The following is a 26772-nucleotide window of genomic DNA, read 5'->3' as shown; positions in this document are numbered from 1 at the left end:
ACGATTGTCGTTAAAAATAACACTTTTTTATCGTCATCAAAATTATTGTTAAGGAAATTTACGAATGAAGCGTTTTCATACTTCAATACAATTTTACATTTCTTAATTCCTACTAGGTATACTCGTTTGTTCAATTCAAAAACGGCTGATCAGATCTGAATGAAACTTGAAAATCACGTGAAAATCCACATAATCCAACTGGTTATTGATAGATGTATTTATAGAAAATATTTTAAATATTCTTGTATTAGGTAAAGTAAAGTTCCATTTGAGGATTTTCATTCTTAGTCACGATATCGAATCTTTTTGATCAATATTTAAATACAATTGTATTAACATAGATTCAAAAATAATCCTAGTTAAATATTTTATTAAATTAAATCGTATATTTTTTTAGAATCGCCCGTGTGAATAGAGCCTAATATAGATATATAAACTGGATAAAAGTGAATTCGAGCGAACAAAACCTCATTCCGCACACAATCGCCTATTATCTCAACAATATGAACACCTTTGTGAGTATTCCTATTAATTTTATAATAATTTTTTTTTTCATATTTATTATTTTTTTTTTTGCTTTTATTGTGGTGGGAATTATATTTTTTGTGTGTATGTTTGTTACTCTTTCACGGGAAAACCAGTTATGTAGCTTATCTACAAGACTAAAAATACCTACTCGCTTTTTCCCGCGGACTCGTCCGCGTGTGACGCCGCGCGGCAAAGCTAGTAGTAGTAACTACAATTCCGTTACTGAGCTTTTTCCATATTTCAACACCTCATACATAATTTTATATTGAAGACCATTATATTTGAGTAGAAAAAATTGGATAAAGTATTTATATATATATACCTACTATTTTTTTTTACTAACAGTAATATATTTTTTAATTTCTCCTTTTTCACTTTTACAGGCAATCATCATCGCTAGCGCAGCTACCCTTCTTTTCTTTATGGTAATGACTTATTTATATCAATCTTTTTTAATCTGTGACGGGTTTTGTGTCTCATTTTTTAGAGACATAGAGTAATACGAATTCAAAAGTATTATTTTAAACTACCTTCATTATAATATGGCTTATTAAAATCGTGTTGAAATTGCGTCAATATATTTTTGGAAATTGTATATCTCTATGGATACATTTAAATTATTCATATACCGATTGGGTTAAACTTTTTGACAACTTAAATAAATAACGATAAGCAACAAAATATCTCAAGTTCTATTAAAATAATTTACTAAACAGTAGATATCAAGTAGGTCGGTATTGTTATGATAATAACTCATAGCCTTATAAACCAAAAAATAACTTTATAATCTCTAGTTCAATTATTCGAGTTAAAAACTTTTAACATTTTGAAAAAAAAAAATTCAGTCTGCTGCTTAAGTTGCTACGAACGAACGATTAAAAAACTAGCAGTATCCTCGAAGGACCAAATTTCCAATTCATATTAATAACTTAATTCATTTGACGAAAATAACATTTTAAAGTTTGTATCAAAGCATAATATTTAACCTTCAGTAGTTACAGTAACGTATAACCACGACCATCAAAATGCGAAATTTGTTAGTTTTATTTTAATAATACTAGAATATTTAGATATTCCACTAAATCAGCCATTTTCTTTTATTCAGGCCACAATGACTGAAGCCTGTATCATACCGATTCCTCCACCGGACGGCTTTACAAAAATCGCTAAGAAAGTCTTTGAAAAAATCAAAAACTAAACCGAAACATTTCCTGGCCATTAATATAATAATGCCAATGTAACAATGATATCCGAAAGGCTAGATCCAATGAAACATCTAACTGAAATCTTTCACTTGTTCTCTTCTAAAATTAATTTCTAAAAATTACCCATAGAGATTTGTAAACGAAAATGCGTATACGCACTTGGCATTATAATGTTAATGTCACATCGAAATATTCTTGTTTGTCACGAATAAACTTATTAACTATTCTTCGGGTTTTTAATTTGAAACCTTATTTTGTGCGCCAATGTCAATGTCGGGAACATTATGTATATGTCAAGGAATATTTAAAGTGGAACGCAAGGATGTTACATCTGACTGGGCCCTCGTACAATGGGCATTGTTGGGCGAGTAGAGGCAATCATGATAGTGGAGAGGGTCTAAATGTCTATGTAGATTTTTATTCATAATCGACGTAATTGCGGCAAACATCGACCATCATTTGTTGGGCCAACGCCTCCGATTGTGAAGAGGACCCATAACATTTTATGACCGTTATTTTATTTTTTCTTCCTACTTTATACCAGTTTTTTCCACACAGGCAACTCAGGCCAATGCCTGCGTCGTGCCAATAAATCCAGAGAAGGCTATGGAGTTCATGGGGAAAATGGTGGAGAAGGGGCAACAAATAGTTACGAGCCAATAATTATTTTATAACTAGTACAATTAACAATCCGGAGGTAATGTTGGCATATAATAAAAGTGAAAGTCGCAATGTAAATTGATAATAAACATATAATTGTACTTGAATATATTTTATTTACTTTTTTAAGTATACATGCTCATCCTTTAAGATCCTTTTTGTTTATATTCAAAGAAGATATTCGTGAAGAAATAGTTAAGTATCAGATCAAGTTATCATAAACAAAATAACAATTCTAACAACTTTTAAAGCCTCAAATATAGGTGTAGGTATACCTATATTATCTCACCATTCAGTTCTAATAATATTTTAGTCCAAATATACATACCTACCCAAGACAATATATTAACATCATACTAACTAAGGGTGCACTCACACACATCAGTCACCGTCAAGTCACCGATGACTGATCGGTGACGGTTTGTGTACGTATCCACAAACACCAGTCACCGTCATGTTGTCCGTCAGTCACGTCGCCGGTTTGACTGAATCATTGAACACATACATCAGGTTAGTGAGTGATTAGACGTGTGTCACGCTAGAGAACATGTAGCAATTGACGGTAGCACGACGCTGACTGAACTGAGACGTGACGGCACCGGGTGAGTGGGGATAAAAGTATGATACATGTATGGAAAGATTATTTGACGTGCCTGACCGGGGACGTCACTGATAGATTTCGTGCCGGCGACTGTCGTGTGGGAACAGAGTCATACTAGAACTATTGATACATATTTTTTTTTAATCCTGTCCGGTGACGTGCCGTGACGGTGACTGATGTGTGTGAGTGCACCCTAAGTCATACTAATATATGATACACTATACCTACATGTCTATCTAGTAATCGAACCGACACCTCAACCTTACAACAAAAAACCATGTTAAAAACACAACCGCAACGCAAAAGCGGAATCATTTATTCAAGACGTTTCACTAAACAAACAAAACTACAAGTCACTTTGCCACTTACAAACAATCTTGAATAATACAACAATAATTTCATTATTCGTCCCCCACCGAGGACTTTCTGAAACTTCTACGAGAGTGTTCTTCCTCCTGTGAGCCTTCGTCCCAATAATAGAATTACGTCTTTTGTCTAACGGGCCTTGAAAAATTCTATTACATTAAAATGCTCGTGTATTTCGTTTACAAGTTAAAGACGCCTGTTTCAAAAGTATTCCGCAAATAAATACTAGTGTATCGTTGTATTTATTATACTCAATAAAACATTCATTATAGACTTCCTATACAAGCAGTTTAGGATCGTCGTACCATAATTTTACTATTTACCACCGGTTCAGAAAGCAGTCTCTACAAAGAAGAACCGAACTACTGAAAATGTAGACTTAAAAATTGGTATTTGTAACTAGGGTGTCTACCTACTGATGAATATATGTAATCCAATCCATGAATAAAAGCAGACGTCTATCAACAAATACTGAACTGACGAATCACGATTTTTTTAAATAAAAAAACACGCTTAAATAACACATGAAATTATTGTATTGTCATCGATCCTTTATCTATATACTAATATTATAAAGAGGAAAGGTTTGTATGTATGTATGTATGGTTTTCACGCATAAACTACTGGACCGATTTTGATGAAATTTGGCACAGATAATCTTTAGACCCTGAGAAAGAACATAGGTTACCTTTTATTGCAAAATATGTACCTTGGGCGAAGCCGGGGCGGACCGCTAGTAAGTGTAAAAAGTTGAAATAAATCTGTCAGTTTAAGGTCAAAATCGAGTCTAAAGGAGTCGGTTACATACAAACATACAGGTGAAGCTAGTAAAAGCGTGTTACAAAAACACGAGTGAAGATGTTTTTTTGTGCCAACTGCAATAGTTTTTAGTCGGAATGTCGACTGGTGGAAATCGATGAGCAGTCAGCAGCCAAGTTTTTAAAATGTAACTTTTTATCGTTCCTAATGACTTGTGTTTCGGACAGATAAATAAATGTTACATAATGTAATACATCTAGGTTCATTTATAATAGGCATGACGAAAGATTTTGAAATTCTCTTCCATAATGTGTGTATACGTTTACTATACAAGAAAAACCCTATATTTCGGTAATATACTTAAATTTAACGAAGATTAAAGCCATTTTTCAAAAAATATTTAATATCTGTGCCAAAACAGCTCGCAGGTGTCATGGCGTAGGCGTGACGTCAAACTTTGGTAAATACGTAATTATTTGTACGCATTGCGAAGAAAATTAAAAAAGTCTTTATTTAATATGTGTTATAGAAACGAATTACAAAGTTTATAAGTGGTGTGCAGTATTGCAGTGTGAATCCACATAAAAATAATGCTCAAAAATGTGTTAGTAATTATTTCAAGCGAAAAAATAATAAGAAATTATTGTATAAAGTTGGCGCGGAGAATCCCGAACCATGTATTCGTGAATTCGCAATTATATTTCTGTTCTGAGTCGATAAAGCATACGTGAAACAATAGAAAATAAATAAAAATGCGTATTCTCAACATATTCATAACAACAAAATACATCTGACGTGAGTTGTTTACTTATGCGTGACGTCACGCGTGTTTTAGTCAAAATGGCGAACTTCAGAATTTCAATGTTTTATTTTATTGATAATCTCATTAATCTTAATGTTTTTAAGATTTCTAAGTCGCTATATTTAATTTATTTATTATACATTTTCCCTTAAAAACACTAATACGATCATTTATGGATACTGTCGTCATGCCTATTATATAGATTATATTATCGAGTTATAAAATTGTGTTAAAAGTGTCAGTTTGTGTTTTTATACTAACGACAATAAAGTACTTGGACTGCGTATTAACGCAGAAATCACATTTACTTTAAAAGGTTACAATTTCTTTAAAATATAAACACTGCTACTTTAAAATAATAATTCATTTTATTATTCATAACCTAATACCTTGAATACATTTCCATTCCCTTTGAGCAAATTAGAAGCATATTCTCAAAAACAGAATTTAAAACAATGAATAAATCACAAAAAAAAACAAATTTGTTTTATTTTTGAAATCCTTACGAATTAAGCGTACAAATTCATTGATCAAAGGCATAACATTAAAGTAAACGCAGGCGTAGCAAAATTCAATCTTAGAAAATTGAGGGAATAGATTCTATATAAAAAATACAATTAGACTTAATTGAAATAAAATATTCAATTTTTCTCTATTAACATCTTGTTATCTACCTATGCATGGTTTACCCAGAAGAAGTCGCTGATTAACAATTAGGCTGCCAAAAATATATTGTGCAGATATTTTTTATATAATCTTACAGAATTTATAACACGTCAGCGTTACTATACAACCAAAATATTGATTCTGCTACTAATACTAGTGCTAGTACTACACATACATCTTATGCAGAGTTTCTTACATCATTAGAAATAACTCTATTCCTGAAAACAGACAAACCTACAGGCCCGAACTAATATCTTAAATATTTTTTTGTGTTTGATTTTACGCGAGTATTATACATTTAGAAATAAAAGATTTTAACGAATTTTAAACGCGATCCTTTGATCTGCCGACTTGTAGTGGCCATTATAATTATGTTCAAGGAATCAATATTTGTTAGACCCTTGACGTTTACAATATTTTATTTCAGGAATTTTGAACAAAGACGGAGATCGCAAGGTTATCTTACTAGAGGTATATCTAAAAGCATATAAACAGATACCTAGGTATATTTCTTTTCAATTCAGCTCAAGGTTTTAACGGGAATAATATTTTTAAATATTTTTCTTAAAAAACAGTAGTGAAAATGTGAAATTGTACAATTCACACAAAATCGAAAGTACTGTTCAATATCGACCACAAGTAACGATTGTTCATCATTACTTAACGGCATCCATTACTTGGAAATTTGTTAATTGTTCATTGATCATAATTAATTACAATTTAATACTAAACTAATTGAATGTCTTTAGTGCATCAATATAAAAACCAAACGTTTTAACGTATCTACATCATTCGGTCTGGTGTATCAACAACAACATGAAGCTCATCGTAAGTTTGCAAATGTCTATTAGCATTTTATTTCCTTTATTTAATTGTCCAAATATTCTAAAATAGTTCATATTTCACAGGTGGTCGTTTCCGTACTTTCCTGCGCGCTCATGCTAGAAGCGGTACCTTTCGGGGTGCTTGGCTTGGGCTCAAGAGCAGCGCACGCCTTGGGCAATCATCTATTAGGACTTGGCAGTCGTGGCGAGCGCGGCCTCGACGATGTAGCCGGCAACTACAGTCCTGAGGGCATCCAAGACAATTTGTCCAACTTGGACGCGGATGGCAATCCGATAGTTGAGGGAGCGCGTATTGGTGCTGGTATATTGAACGAAGGCGCTCGCGATATTGGTATCGGTGATTTGGGACTGGGAGGTGGAGAGTCGCACAGCAGGAGGTACGCCAACGGCAGGAACCGAGCCGCTCAGAACTATAACAGAGGCGAGGGCGGCGCGCAGAACCAGTACGCACACAACGCTGGCGCTAATGAGTTCCACAATGTTGGACATCGTCACAACAAGGCTGTGACGGTAAGTTTCTAATTCTATTATAGTAAACTGATAGCTAGATACCTTACGCTGAAATAATTATATTCCTGTGTAAGATTTAATCATTAAAGCGAGCAAGTAAACAGCAAACATCCTTAATCGCATTTAAAATTCGACTCTGACCACAGAAAACCATACCAAATATCTAACTTCACACACATCTTTCTACTTAACTAGTTTACCTATGCAAATTTTAATACCATTCGTTAAACAAGTCATCATATATCAACTACTATTACTCCCCAATTTATTATACCCCCAAACCATCTCCAGGTGACCAAATCCGAGAACGACGAGGACCACAACATAGGCGGATCCGCGGCTCACAACATCGGCGCCATCGCAGGCCGCAGGTTCCACAACCACGCTAACGGTGCCGTCGACCGAGCCAACGACTACGCCCAGGGTGATGACCAATCTTCTGGCTTGATCCAGTAAGGAGTAGAAACTAAGATGTATTTTTTCTATTTCTTAAATGTGTTTTTCAATAAATACGTTTTCAACTAAAATGTATTTTATTCCCAAAGCTATTATATTGCCGTTTTATCGTTGCATATGAACACCAGAAATGAATTCTGAGTAAAAAATACAAACACAATAGATGTGAATCAGACGAATAAAAATACTAAAATAAAACCTAAAGTTAATAATATAATAAATTAAATTAAATTGCAAAGGTAAAAAATCGAATTAATAAATGTAGACCGGGAGATACTGACACAAAATTTCGAGTCATTTGTAACAGGATGGCGGTTGTACAGGGGTCTTAGTACGCAATGACAAAAAGAAAAACGATGGCGTGAACGCTGGTACCGGCGGCTTAGTCGCGTGGGCGTTAGTCGAACTCGTCGGAAAATAGCGAAAGTCAAACGATTTGTAACAGTATGGCACTTATTTTTCCTGTAAGTTTGAGGATCAACAAATATAAATACAAAATTTCAAAGATCTAAGTGTTGGAAATCCTCACTTATATAAATTAATAATAAATTAAGTTTTCAAGTATAACAGCACTTTTTCCCCCTACTAGAAGTATGGCAAATATAATAATGGTCACATTTTATCAAATACTCTCCAAAAATCCAAATGCAATACTGGTACAAAAAGTTTGGCGAAATAAAAATTTTTTGCAGATTTTCGGCGGTATGGCGACCATTTGGAATCGTCCGAAAAGTATGGCATGGCGATTTTCGTAAATGGCTGCACGACGATAGTTACCTGTGCAAAAGTTAGCCTGGTACAAATGGTTGAATGATTGTTTTATTTAAATCAACACATTCGCGTCGGTATGGCGGGCTGTAAGTCACACCGGAAAAGTATGGCATGACACTACCGCCTACTACTTTTTTATGGGCTATCGGTAAATTCTAAAATTTTTGTGTTACAAATCGTTTGACTTTCGCTATTTTTCCGACGAGTTCGACAAACGCCCACGCGACTAAGACACCGGTACCAGCGTTCACACCATCATTTTTCTTTTTGTCATTGCGTACTAAGACCCCTGTAGAACCGCCATCCTTGTTACAAATGACTCGAAATTTTGTGTCAGTATCTCCCGGTCTAATGTATTCACATTATTATGAAAATTACTCAGTCGGAATTAATTTAAGAAATATCCATCAAACCATTCAACATAGTATTACATACTCAAAATAATAAGCTCTTAAAAACTATAACATTTTCACACTTCACACCATTTAATAACATCACCAAAAAGAACCTCTACATTTCTATTAATCTTCTAGAATTGAACTATAGCAACATCATCAATTCTACTCGATAGCGCCTCTCAAATTCCACAATACCACACTGCGGTCCTGTATAGGAAATAGGAATACAATACAACTGAGAATGAAATAAAATACAAAATATATTAAATAAAACGATCTCATCGCGGCGGTGCATTCTGATACTGACAGGTGTGTCTTCAACAGATATCAAAACAGTTTATTTATGAAAATATCGAATCGAATGATCTTTTCGATACAACATGTTTATATCATTACGACATACATACGATTTTCAGTAACCGTCTAACAAAGACTTAAATAAAAACAGATTGTCTAACAAAGATTTAATCGATGAAACAAAATCGAATTGAAATGTTTCTTATTTCTATTACATGATAGCATAAAAATGGGTGATAATTTAAGATACAAAAACCGTAAGAACTTTTCCTATCTATATTTAGCTCTTCAACCGATGTCCTCCTTACTATTCAACCAATTATAAAACAAAAGCGTCTCCATTTCAATGGTCACTTATCACCACAACTGTCCACCATTAATATTCAATCATAGGCATCCAGAACTTGCACTAACCATAACATAAGATGACCGCAAAAAGCAGGGTCACACATATTAATACCACCATATTTTAACACCAGTCAACAATAAGTCGTTGGAGAGTCGACACAGCCTCAGTATGGTGTGGTGACATCATCACATACCTACTTACCTTATAAGTTGCTATAGGTGAAACAAAAACGTTTTACGATTTTACCAAGAGTATATTTTGTGAGTAGAATGTTTCGGTAGTCATTTTTTTACTGAAACACGTAGTAAGTTTAGTAACGTACTTTATGGACCAATTTCACAACTGACTAAGTAACTAATTTAGCACTTTTAGATTTATTTTCTGTTTATTTGTTTTAATGTTTGCCTTTTAACTTTCAAATAAGCTTAACATAAATCCAGACGCTATGAAACATGTAAGGTAGAAATAATGTATTCTGTAGATTCATTTATATAAAAATCATAGATGAAATATTGTACACAATGATACGAAAATAGACTATTGTTAATAGGAGAGTAGAGGTCCGCGCCACGCCGGCGTGCCGCCGCCGAGAGACCCCGGCGCGCCGCCGCCGCCGCCGGGTTACAGAAAAATTGGCGCCGAGTTCAAATTTTGCGCGCGAATCATGTGTCACGCACGCGTTGTTGTCTACAACACGATGTTTTACTCCAAAAGCTAGCCAAAAAACACTCCAATAGATTTATTGATGAGGATGACGACGTCGCTCAAGAGTGTTGGAGATATTTGGCTACGGCTAACCCTTCAGATTTAGGAGATGTAGAGGACAACATTCTTAAGTTCTGGGAACAAAAAAAAGTTGTTTTTCCTTGGCTTGCCGGATTAGCGCGATCGCTTCTATCTATCTCAGCTACAAGCACGCCAAATGAAAGGGTTTTTTCTGTAGCTGGGCTAGTCTTAACTGCGAAGAGATCGCGTCTAAATCCTGCAAAAGTTAACAAAATTATTTTTATCCATGATAATTATAAACATGATTTGTTACAAATCAGTAACATTCATTGCTATGCAGACGACAGTACGGGGGATGCTCTTTATCCCGGCCGTGCAAACACCTCAAAGGAAAGCCTCAATGAGAGTCGAAACAAACTTGTGTCTGAAGTCGAGTCTTCTCTCCAAGAAGTCTCGGATTGGGGCGAACTTAATCTTGTCGAGTTCAATCCCCTAAAGACACAGGTTTGCGCGTTCACCGCTAAAAAGACCCCATTTGTCGTAGAACATCGGTTTAAGAGTACTCCCCTTAGTATATCGCTGAAAATCGGAATCCTCGGAGTTGAAATCTCGAGTGACGTTCAATTCCGCAGTCATTTGGAAGCGAAGGCTTAATTAGCCTCAAAAAAACTTGGTGTAGATTTAGACAGTACTTCAAGCCGGCCCACCGACTTCAGCTGTACAAGGCTCAGGTGCGACCGCATATGGAGTACTGTTCCCATCTCTGGGCCGGAGCCCCACAGTATCGTTCCACCGCACGCTCCACCACTGTCCGTTTCACCCGCAACTTCCTTCCGCGTACGGTGAAACTGTGGAACGATTTGCCACCTGCGGTGTTCCCGAACAACTACGACATTGGGGCCTTCAAGAAAAGAGCTTATTTGTCCATAAAAGGCCGGCAAAGCACCTGTAACACTTCTAGTGTTACAAGTGTTAATGGGCGGTGGTGACCACTTAACATCAGGTGGCCCGCCTGCTCCTTTGCTTGCTCTGACATAACATTGCCAATAAAATTATTGGCAATGTTTATAATTATCATGTTCATCACTAAATAGTTAGGCTACTTGATTTTAATAAAAAATAATTTTTTTATTAAACTTAAAGAGAGATTTTTCTACTGCCCGCCCACCCCCTAATAACTTTAAAAATAACTAGCCCACGCCGGCGACGCCGCGCCGCGCCGGGTGCCGCACCCGGCGCGCCGCCGCTGGGCTTTTGGACTGCGGCGCGGACCTCTATAGGAGAGTCATAGCGCAATCTAGAATTGTTCAATTACTCTTCCAGGAATAAATGTTTCAACAGTCAGAGTTACGTTGAATTTTAGTATTTATCGTGAATAAGACTGAAATTGCAATCTATTTTCCGAGCCATACTATTGAAAATCACCTAGATTGCTAAACTTTATGCAAACGATAATCTACCTAATTGTAGTAGTATTATTATTAAGAGTTAACAATTTTTATTTTAATCAAACAAAATTATTCCCAAATAACTCTGTAAATAAGCATATTAATTGAATAGTTGTTTATATTAGTTATTAATAATTAATAAATTTATGAGGGTAGGTATCAAAATAATTATATAACATTTCAGTTTACCCGTACTTTAGACTGATAGTGGATTATATGTATTTACGTGTTAATCATTTAATACCAGAGCTTGATTAAGATATAATATATTCAAACGATATTTTAATTAACAATTAAGTATTAACTACATAATTATAACCACATGGTTATTTACGTAATATGGTTTGATTCTGTCAAACTAATTTAATTTCTTTAATTTTACAAACTAAATAACCACGAACTTCGTCTGCTCCCATTATTCAATTCGTACCAGTAGTTCCTGAGATAATTGTTCAACCAAACAATCAATTCATTCGGTTTATTAAGATGTAGGTAGTATACTTATCAGATAAATGCTGTATAATATATAACCTAAATGAATCTGTGCGGGTCTTCAAGAGATGGGGCCAGACCAGTGACCACATCTTCGCTTACCATCAGACGAGATAGTGGTCAAGCGCTTCGCTATTATTGATAAAAAATCTATTCAAACATGCAAAGCGTCGAAGTCACTTCCAAAACAACCTCTTGAACACCTCATTACTTATATGCTAATGAATTCACAAATTCCAATAAATGTACCCATTATTCAATAACAATTGCACAACCGATTCCCATAATTGCAACCGCATTCACTCACAAGGGCCAAGGGCGACCGCATTGCAAATCCGACTGCAAGATATCATCGTTCCCAAAGGGAAAATATAAATAATAGGTACATAATGGATACGTATGGTAAACATAAGTGCGTGCGTGATATACTGACGTCCTTGCGTGAAAATATGGATAAGAATGTCTTTTATTTATTCGTCTTTATTGTGTCTAGCCTTTTGCTTCAATTTCGACCGGATGACAAGTGATAAAATCATGTTAAGGGCGCTTGTGCACTACAAGTAATTTTACTGTCCGGCATTCCGATTTTTTACGGTCCGGTATGGCACGCCATTAATCTAAATGCTAGCTTGTCCACTATACGTAATTTTACTGTCCGACATTTCACTTTTCCCTATTCCGGATGGTTTTTTGTGTCTACGAGTCGCTGTACATATAATTGTTTTCGAATGCCCACTTGCTTGGATTTTACTCTTTTTACAGCATATGCCAATTGAAAGCAAGCTCTTGTTTTACTTCCTTTTAGCTGGCAATGTGATTTGAAAAGTCGGTATTGTTATTTTTATATACATTGACCTATAATTATTATCTAAGTAAGTGTTGGTAAGTTATAGTTCAAGTGGGAATAGCTTTAGCTCCTCGTCACCGATTAAAATAAATAAGTGAAACACGCATTTGAAATCTCTTACGGAACTTTACTTTTTATAGAATAATATATCTTACGAAGTAATATAATATTTCATCTTCTATATTTTTTACTCGTTTCTTGTAAAATGCAAAAAAAAATATGATAGCATTCTACCGCCAAACTTCCTTGAACTGTACCGCACTGATCCGAGTAAAGACGGACAGGTGCACAAGCCAATTCATCGGATTTTTCATGCCAAACCGGACCGTAAAAAATCGGAATGCCGGACAGTAAAATTCCTTGTAGTGCACAAGCGCCCTAAGTTGTAGTAAAGGTTAAACTTTCTTATGTTAAAAATATAATATCGAAAAAATCGAGTCATTTTTAGTAAAATCGTAACAATAAAAAAATCTGACAAAATAAACCATTCCTCTCTGTAACTATTTCGGTACATAATGTAGGAGGTAGTCAGAAATAATTGTATCGTAGACAGTGCATATGACATTCATTCTACACACTGAAAAAAAAAAGAATAAGTGAAGATTGCAGTATCTTATTTACTATATTCAAAACACAGCATATGAAAAGTAACTAATGAAATACACGTTCGCAATGTCTCCCATTTAAACTTATACATATTATGAAGAACATGTTCATACGAGTTAGCGCAATAACGAGAGAAACTTGGCACGTAGTTCCCTTCCATTACCTTTACCGCTCCTTTTATATTTATCCTTAATATTTTCATAACTTCGCGATGCTTACGCTGAGCAAAAATAGTGAGAGAACTTTGCGAATTCTGAAATCCGGCTCAAAGGACCATTTTTGTGTTGATAAAAACAAAATACATACGGTAATTGAAAATATATATTTTTTTTACAAAAGGGATAATATAATTGCGGCGATGGTATGTATAAGAACATAGGAATGGAAAAGCTTAAGGGTTTATATATTCACAAAAACCCGGTTTAAGATAAGCAATCCACGAAACTGTCATTTGGGTAGGTTTAAAAGACAAGATTAAGAAATAAAATGTATTAAATAATATTCAAATCATTGAAGACCGATTTTTAGCACGTTTAAATAACAATTTTTAGCAGTGAAAATAAAGGGCATTTTCATTTCTATTTGTATTTATTTAAACTACACAGATTACGACTAATTGTTTGTGTTGACAATGAGCATAGATTTTTTGCTAGCTTCAAAGGAAAATACAACTGAAACAAAAAAGAAAGCCTTGATATTTGATCGCTTACAGATTATAGTACACGTTTGAATAGAAAAGAGTTTTACATTCAAGGTTGCGTAATTCCAGAAACTTAAAACAAAGTACCCTCAGATCGGTATCAGGTTCCCGTTGTTTCGCCGCTAAAGTGGGACAAACGAACATACATGTTACGCGAATGTAAAATACAAATGTGTAACTACATACTTGTATATTGAAGAGTTTTATAAAACTTTTGTTCGTGTATTCTTGCTTTGTTTCTCTACTATTTCAGATGAATATTTTTATCCATCCGAATATTTAGGTATTGATTTTCGAATAATCGTATTTGGAGTAAAATAAAATAGACCGCTACCTGTACCTGGACAATGTTACCTTGACCTTTAAACTTTACCACTGCTGTTTCTTCCTTCGTTAAATAAAATAATTCGGGCTTCAATCAAACGGCACGCTAATCGATTGATTTAGGGCCGATTTTTCAATCCCTGGTTAAAACTTACCCGTCCAATAAAGTATTACACGATAATATTAAAAAGTCACCTGTAAACTGTCAATTGCGGGCAATAAGAATACATTTTGAAATGGTAATTTCATACGTTATTCGTCGAATAAGTTTTAACCAAGGATTGAAAAATTAGCCCTTAATAATAAAAGGTGTCGCACAAATAAACAATAGTCTACATCTTTTCAAATTTTCTCATTCTCTTTTAAAACTAAGAAGGATTGTATTATATTTAGTTATTCCCATGTCCATATAAAATCTCTACTACAAATAGCTCGTGTAACACAGACCCTTCAATATTATATCAAACCTGAATTGATTGAAGGAATAAACAACATAGATCATAACCCTTACCATCTACGACCCCTTCCTTAATAATTATCCAACCCAGCCTTGTAAGTAAAGAAATTATTGATCAAACTAAAGTACCGTAGTTCTTGTATTGGCCAATGAACAGAAAGCGTGTCACGGTTGTTACGCTGAGACGTATGTTTCTTGTAAATTTATGGTTACTAGCTAAAGCACTAAAATCATTAAATACAGGTAACCTCACACCGTAGACTACACGATTTACTATCTATACTTATGGTATTACTAGCTATGTCTGTATACTTATGGTATGACTGCAGCTTTCTCCTTCAAATGTCTTCATTCACTGAGAGAATTTTGTTCCTTTATCCATCTCCTACTTTACTTTTTACATTTGTATGGAGTACAGATAAACTTTCGCGTGAATACTATTCCAATGTGCAACTAAAACAATGATGGAATGAAACAAAAATACCTGCTCAATTGCTCGATCCTATTCCGAGTAATTTAATATCCACGGCTATCTTCAAAGGCTCTGATAAACAGTCTGTTTACCAAAGATATATATGCCAGAAAAATACTCAAGGAAAGTACGTCATAATGAATATAAATTTTCCAGGTTTAAAATGCGTAGGCAGAGATAAGTAGACTCAACGATTGTATAAGTTCATAATAGACTTAATATATAACAAACGAGACTTAAGCAGTGAATACATCATTCCATAATATAATGGTAAATATCTCGAACAAAAGGTTAATAGGAGCATTATGTAACCTAGCTTATTATCACTTGATTAGGTTATTACATAATCTGCGACAGTAATTGGCATAATACTGTGTCAACATGCAATATAATTTGATTATTATAGGTCAAAGCGACTAATCAGATATATTGACTTACCTTTTCAGCAAAAATTACTCATATTATCATGACGTGTTTCCAATCAAGTGATGGAAAGACAAATTTTACTATAGAAATAAATTGAATACAGATTTATTCAGGTTAGATACTTATCCAAAATATAGAACCATAGTAGTATAATGATGCCATTTATTACAAAATCAGGAACAGAATATTACAATTCAGCTAGTTACCTGCATAGCTATATCAATGTAATCAGCACACGCTTATCTCACATTTCAAAATCAACTCCTGTATGTCATGAATGTATAAAATATGGCCACGTTTCATTGCAGCATTACACGACTGAAATATACATATGAATAATAAGCAAGTCGACCGCAAAGCGTCGCACCGGCGCGGCCAGGTATAGGCTGACGTCAGTCTAGCCCTAAATAGAGTTTCGCCGCAAGCTTTTGTAGTCACGAAGGCTTCGCAAACAAAAGGAATGCATGATGTTATTTTATTACGGCATTTCGGAAGATCAATAGCACAATGGAAACGGGAACGCAAATATTTCGAGCTCGCTAGCAAACACGGCGAAAAAAATAAAATTCCTCAGATCCGCGACTCGATCAAATATTGCTATATTTTCGTATGCAGAACGGGTAAGAGATCCGGGTTTTATGTTTTTGCGAAATTTCATTTTAAAATACGGGAATGGCGCTTAATTAGTTTCACGGTTGATATGTTCTGCTTCATTTGGAGCTTGTCTATAAATTGTTTGTTGCGCTGAAGTGATTTATGTTTATTATTAGAATTGAAATTAACTTGCTTGTCAGGTTGTGGGTAAAAAACGGTTGTATTTTTCTAAATCCGAGTATGGGTAGGTTTGCTTTGTAAAAATTTATGTAGTGGTGATACACCTTGTAATTTTAGTGGCAAACCTAGTATGTTCTTCAAAATATCATTAACCAAGATTATCTAATATTTAGACATCGTTAAAATATGGCGTCAAGAATGAAGATGATAAATTCAATAATATATTTCGTCGAATCAACCGTGATCTACGTTGCGAATTATTCAATTCTGAAAACTAGCTTAAGAGTTGATCTCGTTAGAAGCCTTGTAAGGAGTTCATAATAAACGTGAAAGCTAAAAGTGAATTTGAATAAAGACGTTAATTCGAACGTTAAAAGCCCCATTGTAAATCGAGTGTCACTTGAAGGTTCTTAGTTAGAATTAAAGAAAATTCCAGAATAATTCAACGAGCGAAAAGCTCGAATAGATTCCTTATAATCGTTGTTTTCGAAAGGTTATCTGCTTCTCATTCCATCAGGGTTCTATTATCTTGTTCAACTATCTCTGGGGTAAAATTGGACGGAGATAGTTGGCCTAATTGCATGGCATATAAACCGTTTATAGGTGAAGGCGACCATTGTCCATAAAACCATGGTTTTACGAGCGTGTAACAGTTCAAGGGCGGCCGTTGGACAATATAGAAATAGCAGAGATAGATTGTGAGATAGATATTTATACAAATATTGTAATAGACAAGCTAACGGGTGATTTTTTTTCTTTAGTTATTCTTTATTTATGAAGATCTAAGTTAGCTATGCTATTTCGTATGTGCTTGTGCTTAAAATTAAATAAATAACAAATTAAATCTTATAATTCGATAGGTTTTGGTCGTAGAATTCTTCGAAAAAGATAAAAAAGCACTTCCAATAGCCAAGTGAAGAGGAAAATTCATACTGATATTATAAATGCAAAAGTTATGATAGATGGATGTTTGTTTCACACAAGAATAGTTGAATAGTTCTGAAGGAAATTTGGCATGAAAATACAATTTTATCTTGTAATAGAAAACTCCCTTTTGACCGCGAAACACGTGAGATAAATTACTAACTTTTATACCAAAGACTCGGTGGTTACCGTTTAAAGTAATCTTAGATACATACTGCCTTGTTCGATATGTTTAGTCACCTTTGACCATAATCAACATAAAACTATTTTATTATTACATGAAATCATGCTATTTGAATTATTAATATGTACGGCTACTGTTTGCTTGGTCTTGTTATCATTGTTTGAATTTTTATAGTTACAATCAATGGTTACAAGTTCATTTCTTTTTTAGCTGCACGCCCCGGTTTCGCTGGGTTATAGGTTTTTATTTATAAGTCGTGTTTCTATACCGACTCTTTTATATTATATTCATTATTCAGATCATCATATTCTTCGTACCTGCAGTTACTTCCAAAATCTTCCAAATTCAGATAACAAGTTTTCTATGATCCAGAAATTTAATGCTGCATACTATTACTAACTAACACACATAAAAGCATTGACATGTGAAACACAAACAACAAACGCAGCGCTAATATCGTGAAAGGCTTCTGCGGCTAAAGTGGAGCCTCTACACTAGCGTAATAACTACTAGCGCGTAGTAATTAAACTGTAGATTAATTAGTCCACAAACACGCGACATTCGTATAAATTCAGGGTTACTGTAGTTTGCAGCGTGCTATGGGGGGGCCCTGTATTTAATGTGGGCCCACAATATTTTTAGAAACATCTTAATTATCGAAAGTTAATATATTTGTTGATCTTTTTCAACGGACTTCAAAAAAAGAAGGTTCTCAATTCTAGTCTTAGACCGGGAGATACTGACACAAAATTTCGAGTCATTTGTAACAGGATGGCGGTTCTACAGGGGTCTTAGTACGCAATGACAAAAAGAAAAACGATGGTGTGAACGCTGGTACCGGCGGCTTAGTCGCGTGGGCGTTAGTCGAACTCGTCGGAAAAATAGCGAAGTCAAACGATTTGTAACACAAAAATTTTAGAATTTACCGATAGCCCATAAAAAAGAAGTAGGCGGTAGTGTCATGCCATACTTTTCCGGTGTGACTTACAGCCCGCCATACCGACGCGAATGTGTTGATTTAAAAAAAACAATTCAACCATTTGTACCAGGCTAACTTTTGCACAGGTAACCATCGTCGTGCAGCCATTTACGAAAATCGCCATGCCATACTTTTCGGACGATTCCAAATGGTCGCCATACCGCCGAAAATCTGCAAATTTTTTTTTCGCCGAACCATTTGTAACACCCTAAATTTTTTTTTCAACAACTCCTGAATGATTATAAATAGAAGTGTGATAATGCCATACCTGTGGGAGGTGGCGAATGTGTATAAGATTTTTTATTTTATTGTATGATTTTATTCGTATTTTGAACGATTTGTAACAGTATGGCATTAATCTTTCCTATAAGTTTGAGGTTCAACAAATATTAATACAAAATTTCAAAGATCTAGGTGGTAGAAATCTTCACTTCTATAAATTAATAATAAATTTATTTATGAAGTATGGCAGCACTTTTTCCCCCTACTAGAAGTATGGCAAATATAATAATGGTCACATTTTATCAAATACTCTCCAAAAATCCAAATGCAATACTGGTACAAAAAGTTTGGCGAAAAAAAAAATTTTTGCTGATATTCGGCGGTATGGCGACCATTTGGAATCGTCCGAAAAGTATGGTATGGTGATTTTCGTAAATGGCTACACGACGATGGTTACCTGTGCAAAAGTTAGCCTGGTACAAATGGTTGAATTGTTTTTTTTTAAATCAATACATTTGCGTCGGTATGGCGGGCTGTAAGTCACACCGGAAAAGTATGGCATGACACTACCGCCTACTTCTTTTTATGGGCTATCGGTAAATTCTAAAATTTTTGTGTTACAAATCGTTTGACTTTCGCTATTTTTACGACGAGTTCGACTAACGCCCACGCGACTAAGCCGCCGGTACCAGTGTTCACACCATCGTTTTTCTTTTTGTCATTGCGTACAAAGACCCCTGTAGAACCGCCATCCTGTTACAAATGACTCGAAATTTTGTGTCAGTATCTCCCGGTCTATCTAGTTTTTTACATTTTTTTAACTCAAAATTTCAGAACAAATTTTTATATTTTTTTATTATTTCTATTTCAAAGCTGCCTGGCCTGAAGTCCCATTTAATTTTGCTATGACAATTTGAGATTGGTAGATTTTTGTTAAATAAATATTTAGACGGCGGTTTCAATTTTTTAAGCTAACCTATTATGATACACACAAGTTTGGGGCTCCGTATCGCTGATACGGCGTTAGCTACGCCCCTGTTACTGCGATAACACATTAGTTTTATACACTGAAACCTAAATTAAAACCAGATTTCGATGTTACACGCTATCGCTGTATCAAAGGGAAAAGGTTTTTATATGCCTTTCAAACGAAAGCCGTTTTGTGAAAGGGTTTTCAAAAGGAATTGATTTGAGATTTATTTACAGAATTTCATTAAATATAATTCGATTTCTGTTTAATTTTACATTCATTTTGGCGTATTTTTATGGATGAATACACTTACGTATGAAATTATAGATGTAAATCGTTATTTGAATAATTCTTAATTTCATCAGCTCTTATTGTGTTTTTGTCAAAGAAGTTTAAAGAATTTTATATTCACGTTAAATATTAAATACGCATTCTTACAAAAGCATTCACGGTGCAATTTAGTTTATTTTTTTATTTTTTTGTGATTATGTTTTGTTAATTCTTAATAAGTACTTAATACTTAATTGATTATGGATTTGTCTAAAGTTAAAACTATTTTCCACTGCCTGAAATATGCTTATCCGCAACCCGTTCCATCACAATAGACTTCAAACGAGTTCCACTTTCCAAAATCAAATAATCAAATTCAAATATCGAATACGGATGACCAATCGCAGCCGAGTATTGGCATGCTGGCTCGCAATTGGTCAGTCGGTTTGGAACTTTCGAGAAGTCTAGAATTTGATAAAACTGTCCATTAACTGTCACAGGCGCGGTTCCATCCCGCAGATTGCGGTTGGAAAGTTTGGAAGCTCGGACCGTCTTATTTAACTTCGATTGTGGACGTCAAAAGAAAAATCCAAGTGTATTAGCATTGAACGTAATAAAGAGTTGAGTGGGATTATTTTGCTAAACGTTTATTTATAACTTCTATTTAGGGAGCTACGTTTATAGACTTCATCTTCATTGTTTGTTTTTAGTTGTGGTGTCTATGATTTTCCTTTGAGCGTCTTGAGAATATATTGTTGAACGGTTTTATTCCTTAGTTTTTATTTCGCTGTTCAACTTCTGCTTTGAATCTCGTGTAGGTAAGCAATATGATGCTTATATCTAATTGTATTAACATAATCTTCTTTTCAATTGTATCCCATACCAATCAAAATCTGCCTTCATTAAATATCAAAACCAGTCACATAAATTTCATTAAATTAACCGTTCCACTTTTAGCTCAACAAATATCTATGAATTTTAGGTGAATTTCATATTCTAAAAATTTACGTTACCCTGTTTTTTCAAACATAGCTAATAATTTATATCAAAGCCTAAAAACACAAAAAAAAATGTAACAAAAATTAATTCAAAATGTATATTAACGAAGACGGATGGGTTATCAATGAAACATTGCATTTCAGTATATTTTAATGGCGAAAAATTGTCACCATCAATTATAACGGTTTCCATCATATCGCTGGATACTGCCATTAACTGGAGATAAGATTAAAAACTGATAGTAATGGATGACCAGCTTGAAGGTATATTTTAAAATAAATAAATACCTATTGATTTATGCTTATTAATAGTATGAATGTGATTAAAAACACGTGTGTTTGTTACAGTTACACCTCAACTGATGAGCGGATTAGGATGAATTCTATATTAAAATTGTAAAAAATCGTGGAAATTAAGAAAACTACTAGAAACCCATTATAGGTTATACATTAGTAAGAAAATCAAACTCCGCGGATTACCTTATGCGTAGGTACTGTAACAACGGTGTTAGAGAATATGTAACAAATTAATTATTATATGGTTGAGGGTAAATGAAAATCTGTTTCTGCTTAATAAACTCTAGTCTGTCGTTGAAGCCCGCCTTTCATTGACGTATCCTTGACGTATCAGGTACTTACTTAAAAATGTGAATTTTAATATTTACCCATCTCCAAAATATCTCCGACTTTTTAATTTTATACCCGCCTTACCTGAAAAGATAACAAAAAGATAAAACATGTTCCAGACAAAGCAATACGTTTCATTATACAGAATCCTTGTAGCGAACCGTTTTTGATGTTTTCTTTCGTCTACATTTTCACAAAGAGACGTCAAAGGTCATTGTAATTTGTGTTCTATTTACACTTGTATAAAGAATGTTTTCTTTTAATTTCACACTGATTAACACAAATTAGTCGCAGTATAATTAAAGAATTCTAATTACGTTTATGATTGTTTTGTGTTAAACCTAAATTAAATCAAATCATATTTTCAAACCACGAAACTTGAGATATAGAATGTTGAATACATAAAATAACACGCAGATATTATACACAACATTGTAATATGTACGTACGGTCAGCAAAAAAATATCATTTCTGAACCTATTAGGTACGTTAATTTCAATGAGACATTAGGTATGTCTTCACCTATTTTTACGATCATATTTACAAATAGATATAATTTTGTATCAAACATAAATTTCATTAAAATAAATATAGAAACACGAACTGTTAATTTGACCCAACACTGGCTGGGAATGTAAATTACATTCACCTCTTGTTGCAGTGTCTAAGATGCAGCCAAAGCTTCTTTAGAACTTTGAATAGCAGTAAATTATATTTTGCAAGAAGAAAATGTCTAGAGAACGAAAGAAAATGAAGTACCTATACTAAAATCCACCAAGCTACCGTGCAGATTGAAAAATAGAAGACAAATCCTTAAAAAAAAATTCTAATACATGTTGCTTTAGAAGGTAATGCCATTTCCCTTACTCATTATAGTCATAATGGTGGTTAATAATCTTATATATAAAATTCTCGTGTCACAATGTTAGTCTGCATACTCCTCCGAAACGGGTGGACCGATTCTCATGAAATTTTCTGTGCATATCGGGTAAGTCTGAGAATCGGCCAACATCTATTTTTCATATGTACCACGGGCGAAGCCGGGGCGGACCGCTAGTATAATATATATTAAGTTTCTTCGCGTTGCCCTTCGTCATACTTTTCAAAAATTGATTAATTATAAATTTGGATGTATTTGCTATCCGTACCTAATTCTGGGTATCATAAATTCGCGTCACATAACAACTTATAATGATTACATTGATGTCACCATTACCAGATGTAGGTAGCTAGTGCTAATGTGCTTATCAAACAATGATCATCAGCAATTCGACAATATAAGGACTGAATAGTTTACAATATGTAAATTGTTAGCGTTTTGTTTTAATATAGTTAGCAGTAAACAGTTGAAATATTGATAAACCTCTCCAAATCGTTAAGGGGATTTCATAAATTTAATTTTCAAAATTTACAGATGCATTAATTACCTACGCTATTCCCTTTTTTATTCAGAAAAAATTCAATGCTTTGATAACTCTGACTCCTTGTTTTGTAGCCATAAACAAAGTCGACGTCATTATTTGCATATGCACGTTTCTTAGAAAAAAATCTGGTAACAACCAGTTCTATTCAAACACACGCGAAACTATTTAAAAACCGCCTATTTACCGCACTTGTAGCTAAGCAAATGGAAACACCAACTGACACATTTGCGGCGTAGTTTACGAAATATTCTGGAACATTCCAAAATTCCTTTAATTGCAATTTGTACTTGAACAATATTTCACCCTTGTTAGGCAACAACGGTTAACCTTTTTCTTTCTGTTACGAACTTTGGAGAACTTATTTTTACAGGACACGGATATTCAATTTCAACGTTCGAAAACATTCGTATTTTTCGAAATGAAAACGCCGATATCGTTATACTTTTTTGTTTATTTTTACATTCAATATTACAAGTTTTATGCAAGTCTAAAGTTACAGTTTGAATAAAAACATGTAGCTATACCAGAATATATACAGACATAAGAAACAAGCGTAGTCTAGGAATAACTTTACCATTATACTTTTACAAGAAGCCCGCGGCTTCGCCCGCGTTTTCAAAGGATAACCCGTATAGTTGCCGTTCCCGGGGATTTCCGGGATAAAAACTATCCTATGTGTTAATCCAAGTTACCCTCTATATGTGTGTTAAATTTCATTGTTATCGGTTCAGTAGAATTTGCGTAAAAGAGTAATAAACATACACACACACACACATCCTCACAAACTTTCGCATTTATAATATTAGTAGGATGAACCCCATCTTTACACATCTTACACAGGACTACATGTTTAATCGATTGTAATACAATTGAATATATATTTCCGTCTTACTTAAGATCGGAAAGACCCAATACCCGTGTTACTTTACGATGGGAAAGGTATCACTAATTTACGATAATCTTAATACTATTATAAAGGCGAAAGTTTGTATATGGATGTATGGATGTATGGATGTATGGATGTATGGATGTTTGTTACTCTTTCACGTAAAAACTAATGAACCGATTACAATGAAATTTAGCACACATATAGAGGGTAACTTGGATTAACACATAGGATAGGTTTTATCCCGGAAATCCCACGGGAACGGGAACTATGCGGGTTTTCCTTTGAAAACGCGGGCGAAGCCGCGGGCGGAAATCTAGTCGACTAATAAAATCGATGTCTCGATACAATGATGTCTAACTCCCAGTGGGCTATCTGTTATCGTTACTTAAACCAACAGGAGCATATTGTTATTCCGTTTTTATTGTGACCCATATTGTAGGACTATGATTGTATGAGGAATACAGGGTGTCCCAAAATTGGTATACTATTCACGAAGGAACTTGTAGTTTTGCATACACTGATCACGTAAAAAATACTTAAAACAACAAAATTACGTCATAAATTTTTTGCTAAATTTTTCCTGAAAATCCATGTTTTCTTCTCTAGCTTCGCGCAGCCGTCATATACCGCTTCTCTAATGTGAGCATTTTGTCTATGAAAACATAATCTTAGACGATAGCTCATGTGCTGGTGGCAAAAATGGACGGGTTGCTTTTTAAGGGTGTACACAAAGAGTTTTAAGAATTCATCTATTTGAAAAAAAAATGCGTCTGGAATTTTTTAAGTATTTTTTACGTACTTAGCGTATGCAAAACTATAACCTCCTTTGAGCTTAGTATACCAACAGTGGGACACCCTGTATACAGCAATATGTATTTGTTTATTGATATTTGAAGAGGAATACACCTATTCAATTACCACAACAAATTTATTTACTTACTTGTTTAAAGTTAAAGAATTTTCCATTTCAAAGTGTAAACTTAGTATCGCAATAGGACTATCTGTTAGAATTAAATCTGGAGGAGACAAGTATAAGTACCAGATCACCACATACAAAATTTAAAATAAAATATATTATACATAGATCCTTTATAAGATAATCACCCGTAGTAGGTATAATATCAATTACATGGGTCATTTCCAATCCTTACTTTATCTTATACTCACACAATCACAAATCCATCACACACACATTCATACATCTACACATCAATACACACATACCTCTATCCAACACACACACCTCAAACTAAACTAACTAACACACTTATAACGGTCTCATTAACTCCTTCAATAAGGATAGAGGATTTCCTTTGATGTGTACCGATTAAAGGGATTCGATTATCTGATATCGTAGTTTCAATCGTGAAAAAGATCTTTGTGTGGAACGTGTATTAAGTTGCAGGCATTGATATGGAAATTAGATATTTTATAACTAACTAGTTTTTAAGAGGCTTTATAGCAAAATTATAATAAGGAATATAATAAAGAAAATAAGGCAATTGAAATGGCGATGGACGGGACACATGACTAGGGACAGTAAAACGAAATGGACACAAATATTAACAGAATGGCAACCACGTGATGGAAAAAGAAGGAAAGGTAGACAAGTGAAGAGATGGATAGATGATATTAAAAAGGTTGGAGGAATAGTATGGACCAGACATGCGAAGGATAGAAATGAGTGGAAGCGGCTGGAAGAGGCCTATGTGTCACAAGACACGCTGATCAACAAACCAGAAAATCCGATGTGTTAGATAATAGTGTTTAGGATAGATTTAGTTTTATATGTATGTTTGTATCAGCAATAAAGGCTTAAATAAATAAATAAATAGCAAAATTATATTTATAATGTTTAATTACTTTATTTACCTTATACAATCTTTTAAAATGTTAAAACTCGTTTGTTTTTCTTGCAAATAATAGAATATATTCTAGCAATCTTTAAGATCTGAATTAAGAATAACGTAGGTACACATCTATTTACGTATACTATTCATAGAAAAATATTTACCTACCTACGCAACTTAAGAAAATCCTACACTAGGCAATGATTTAAAATTTTCAACGTTTTCTTTCGCACAGGTACAAGCTTTTAAAACGTATATTAAGAATACCGAAAAGAAACTTACTGTACCTTAGATATATGTTTATAACAGATTCAGAGAACATATTTTACAATATTCACAAGGATATCGCAACATGATGTTCGCACTGGAGTATCGTGTTTATTTTTACACGTGTATTTCATAGGAAACCGCATTCATGATCATGCAGTACATATTGTTTGAATTATGTATAATAAGCTAGCTGACCCACACAGCTTTATCTGCACTCAAGATGGATATTTTTTCACAATTTTTCATTGTTGCTTCGCTCTCAGTGGTCGTTGTTGATGCTAAACAGCTTATATAGGCAATTGGACATGTATAATATTTTCTCAAAACGTATGAACAGCATTTTTACAAATTTCTTTATTTTGTGTACGAGTACTGAGTAGGTCATAAAAAGATTTCAGTAACATGGATATTTCCCTTACAACACTGTTACCAAGCATTAGATTAAAAAATATACATTTCAATGTATTTTGTGTAAAAATCTAAAAAAAAAACATATTATCACACAAGAACACACAAAATTGGCAATTAGAAAAGCTTCCGAAAAGGTCTCTTTCCATTGATTGGCCCTAAACACGAGTTATGAGCCGCGGGGGAAATTAAACGGCTCACTTATCCGAAGTACACCAAAAAATTCGCTTTTCAATAATTGTTTTGTAAAATTTTTTATAAAACTGATGAAT

At 34.1% G+C, this 26772-nt stretch overlaps 2 protein-coding genes and 1 long non-coding RNA gene across 3 annotated transcripts in view; 2 read left to right on the top strand and 1 right to left on the bottom strand.

Annotated features, from left to right (window-relative positions):
• The window catches only part of Cals (calsyntenin 1), a 210058-nt gene that overhangs the window by 133379 nt on the left and 49907 nt on the right, over positions 1 to 26772 (bottom strand). The window lies entirely within an intron of this gene.
• On the top strand, positions 181 to 2544 carry LOC149477760 (uncharacterized). The gene is made up of 3 exons (XR_016317569.1): positions 181 to 515; positions 912 to 953; positions 2292 to 2544. It is a non-coding gene; the product is annotated as an uncharacterized LOC149477760 (long non-coding RNA).
• On the top strand, positions 6393 to 7454 carry LOC149477759 (uncharacterized). The gene is made up of 3 exons (XM_089710455.1): positions 6393 to 6415; positions 6496 to 6942; positions 7234 to 7454. The coding sequence occupies exons 1-3, from the start codon at positions 6404 to 6406 to the stop codon at positions 7396 to 7398; spliced, it is 624 nt and encodes a 207-aa protein (XP_089566581.1). The 5' UTR covers positions 6393 to 6403; the 3' UTR covers positions 7399 to 7454.

The sequence above is a fragment of the Colias philodice genome, chromosome 24 (genome assembly GCF_061535455.1).
Source record: "Colias philodice isolate Cphi_HAF_F1 chromosome 24, ilColPhil1 Martin Lab GWU primary, whole genome shotgun sequence".
NCBI classification, from domain to species: Eukaryota; Metazoa; Arthropoda; class Insecta; order Lepidoptera; family Pieridae; genus Colias; species Colias philodice.
Note: the sequence above shows the minus strand (reverse complement) of the source record. Positions and strands in the feature narration are given on the sequence as shown.

Bases quoted from the DNA above. Each gene is read 5' to 3' on its own strand.
- LOC149477759 (XM_089710455.1), top strand. The intron at 6,943-7,233 runs GTAAGTTTCTAA...AACCATCTCCAG, and splicing joins GTCACAACAAGGCTGTGACG to GTGACCAAATCCGAGAACGA.